We start from the raw sequence: 3,812 nt of genomic DNA on the forward strand, positions 1-3,812 counted from the left end.
CCCGCTTTCCTCAGGCACCGCTTCCTGTAGATGTCTTGGAGGGAGGGAAGCTCACCTCCAATTATCCGTTCAGAGCACCGCACTACTCGCTGGAGAGCTTTGCAGTTGTAGGCGGTGCTGTCGCCATACCAGGTGGTGATGCATCCAGTGAGGATGCTCTCAATGGCACAGTGATAGAAGGTCCTGAGGATGCGGGGGCTCATGCCGAATCTTTTATTATTAACTATTACTATTAACAAGAAAAACTATTTAAGAGTTTTCATGGAAATGAAATTTGATATCAGAAATTTTTCAAAAGGAAAATGCTTTCTCTAAAGACAAACGAGAGAGAAATTAAAATAATTTCTAGAATAATAAGATTATGTGAAAAAACAATTTGTCTAAACGATAATCTCACCGTCAGTCAGATGTTAAAGCTGTTAGGAGGAAACGATGAGAACAGCGGAAAAAAATGCCCAAAATATTTCTTTAGTTAACAAAAAAGAAACTTTGAACAATGTTTTATTAGAAAACTCAGAATTATTCATTCAATATGTGAAAGTGAAAATAGTTTCCTAAATATATTTACCAAAAATCATATTTGGCTCATTCAGAAAATACAAATGGATAAATTTCTCCATAGGCAAGAAAAGAATTCCAGTAGTAGAGGAGACCGTAATGTGGGTCAGTTCTAACACTTCCAATTTCTCCAATCAGAGCTAAGTTTCAAATGATGCGATTCATTCTGTACATGCCAAATTCAGTTCTTCTATCACATGTGAAAAATTAGCACATTTTGGCAAACACGGACAATTTAAGAAGAAAAGAAGTAATTTGTTTGCGAAAAGTAAGTTTAAAAAACAATATTTCAATTTCTGATAGCATTATCTGCTTTGCAGTTAAACTCATCAAACTGAAATTATGTTATTTGTATGTCTATGGCGATATATTCTGTGTAGGTTTTTAGTGCTAATGTTTTAGCTGTTGGCTGTAATGTTAGCTAGTTGAGATGGGCTGGCCTTTATTTGTCAGTTGCAGTTGCCCACAACCGAGATGACAGACCGTACATACAATACACAAACATCACATTGGGGAGACAGGTCAGGCTAGGTAGCGAGGAAAAAAACATTGAAATATGTAACACAAAAGGATAATACAGGAATCATCATCACACCATAACACAATAAAACACAGACAGCAACATGGGAGAGTGTTCCAGTGTGTACAGCTGATCTGGGACCGCTGCAATCTCCGATCGCACCTCCAGCTGATCCACTGTCCACATCGGATGGGAGGTAAACCTGGGAGGAGGTGTTGGATTCGGGGGGGGAGGATGATAGTGAGGGCGTATCAGTATCAGTGTACATGTTTCATGTGTGTGCATTTGTGTGTGTATGTTTATCCCGTGTTCAGCTGAGAGAAAGTGTCATCACGCCCGGTTAAGCGAAGGTCTGGGGGCCTTGAAGGAGGGACAAAGAGTTCTGACAACAATCCTGTTATCATGGACGAATTTGTTGTTCCAGTCAGCTTCGACCTCGGCAGCCTTCAGCTGGCGCCAGTGGGATGGCCGCATGAGTGAAGATGGTGAATGTTTGGGTGTAGTGCGAACAACTGCATCCAATTTATGCACAAATTATGGAGTGCATATTAAAAAAGGACAGTTTCAGGGTATCCCACCCTTAGATAGAGATGGGCACACCTGACTGATGACACTGCAATTTTCCTGTCGAATACACACGATGTGAGCAGACAGCTACTTGTGTCAGGGCTGAAAATGAGTCTGTCTTATTACCTTTCAAACATTTAAATCTGTCAGAATTAATGGTATACCTGTTAAAACAAAACTACATATTTGGGTGATTATTGAAAACAATCAAAAAGGATGTAAACTTCTCCAATTTTTGCTCCCGTAACTCCTGTGTTACTGCCGAAGACTGGACAATGTTGCTTTATGACCAGAAATGCCCAAAGAGATCTCTACAGACTTACATCAACTTTGATTTGATTAATATGGAGAAAGAAAAGCGATCGCTTCAAAAGGATATTCCACATAAGGCAAACAAAAATATGGTCTGGAATGACCTCACGGCACAAGCATAGTCCCAACCAATGCTGGTGGTGCATCTTTTCAACAGCTCGAATCACATAATGAAGCATTGACGTCATTTCAGAGAGTTCATCTTTGGTCACATGATATTCTGGAGCCCGACACGGGCTTCTTTTGGACACACCCATGTTCAAACGTTTCATACAAATGAGTTTTTAATCAAATAACCGTAAAACAGATGCACCACACCGATAGCCTGATATTAAACAGAAGTTGCTAATGCAGAGAGGGTGATCACAGTGAGGCGGCTCATTTCAAGCTGCTGTTCATATTTTTGGCCACCAGATGTCACCAAAGAGGACTAAAGCGCCTCGAGTAGTGAACCATCTTGGTGGAGGGACATGGTGCAGGTTCACCGAGCAACCCCCGGCCTGGACGCACTCTGCTCAGCTTCGTTAGCACTTTTAGCAATGATGATCATTATTCTGGTGATTTGTGACACAGAACTGTTTTTTTAAATCACTGCTACTGTTGATCTCTAAGGTGAGGCATGCACAGTAGATATTTGAGACTGAAGTTTCCTGTCCTTCAGCCTAATGGAGCAAATCACTGCAGTCATCCCAGTCCAAGCGAACGTAGTCTGAGTGATTGAACTAAAGTACGCTGAACGTGCTGCTCATAAAAACGTTCCTGCTGTGAATAAAAGTAAAGAGTAAACTCACACTCCGAGCGTCACCTCCTCCTGACAGCTTTAGTTTTCAAGCTCACACCTGCAGACTCACTGCTGTTTATGGTTGGAGAGTAAATATAAAAACACAATTCCAACAAGTCTGACCTGAGGTCAGCAGGTACAGTGCAGGTGTGGTGTTTCAGGATCAGACATTAATGCTTGTAAAACAACAGCACTGCTGTAAAACTGCCAACAGAAAACAACCAAGAAATGAAGCCGACAGTCTGTTTATTGTTGATTATTTATCACTGATGCTCGTTGGGGAAACACAAAGACATTCAGACCCTCCTACTGTCTCCATAGCTGTGCAAGGGATCGTCCTCGGATGGTGATGCAAACTTCTACAGATCTCGTTGGATCCTGACCTGCTCTCTCTCTCTCTCTTGCGATCACTGAGCTCATTTCCTGTCTGTTGATGTGTTTTTATACAGCTGTGTCAATATTATTGATTACTGATTAATGATTGTTGCGCTTCAAGCTGCATTTGGTTTCACTTCCTGTCTGATCGATAACGAGTGTTACCAGCACGCCTGTGTCTGGCTGGACTTAAACAGTGTGTGTGGATGTTTGTCTGAGTCTGCTCAAACTACTCTCAGCTGACCTTTGACCCTCCTGAACATTCTCGCTCTGTGCTCACATCGAGCTGCTCAGAAGGTTTAAACTTCGTCACCCCCTCTTTCCAGCTCCACCCATGTGGTGATGTCATCGCTGGATGGAGCAGCTGCAGAGCTCTGGAGAGTCAGAGGGAGGGTCAGACCTGCAGACGGAGCAGCTGAAACATGGCAGACTCTTCATTGTCCTCCAACAACTCCTCCTCCTCGCTGAGAGACCTCACGCACACAGGTGAGACACCTGATTGTTGGCATGGAAACAGTGTAGACTAGACGGAGGCTGCCACCTGTTCTCACCTGACTGCGTTTCACCAAACAGGCTAACAAAGCTCTGTTGTCCCGATCAGCTGACTGTCAGTCAGGCTGCTGTGTGTGCGTGTGTGTGTGTTTGTGTGTGTGTTTGTCTCTGTGCGTGTGTGTGTTTGTGTGTGTGTGTGTGTGTGTG

At 43.0% G+C, this 3,812-nt stretch overlaps 1 protein-coding gene across 3 annotated transcripts in view; it reads left to right on the forward strand.

Moving 5' to 3' along the window:
* The first annotated feature begins 3,443 nt into the window (after positions 1–3,443).
* LOC102212677 (reticulon-3-B-like) overlaps positions 3,444–3,812 on the forward strand; it is a 4,923-nt gene continuing 4,554 nt past the window's right edge. For all 3 annotated transcript variants that reach the window (XM_005748631.1, XM_005748632.1, XM_005748633.1), the window contains exon 1: positions 3,444–3,599. In XM_005748631.1, the coding sequence (XP_005748688.1) occupies positions 3,536–3,599 (64 nt within the window). In that variant the 5' untranslated portion in view covers positions 3,444–3,535. The remainder of the gene's footprint in view (positions 3,600–3,812) is intronic.

This window comes from Pundamilia nyererei, unplaced genomic scaffold (genome assembly GCF_000239375.1).
Source record: "Pundamilia nyererei isolate P.nyererei 1_Seehausen unplaced genomic scaffold, PunNye1.0 scaffold00225, whole genome shotgun sequence".
Classification (NCBI taxonomy): domain Eukaryota; kingdom Metazoa; phylum Chordata; class Actinopteri; order Cichliformes; family Cichlidae; genus Pundamilia; species Pundamilia nyererei.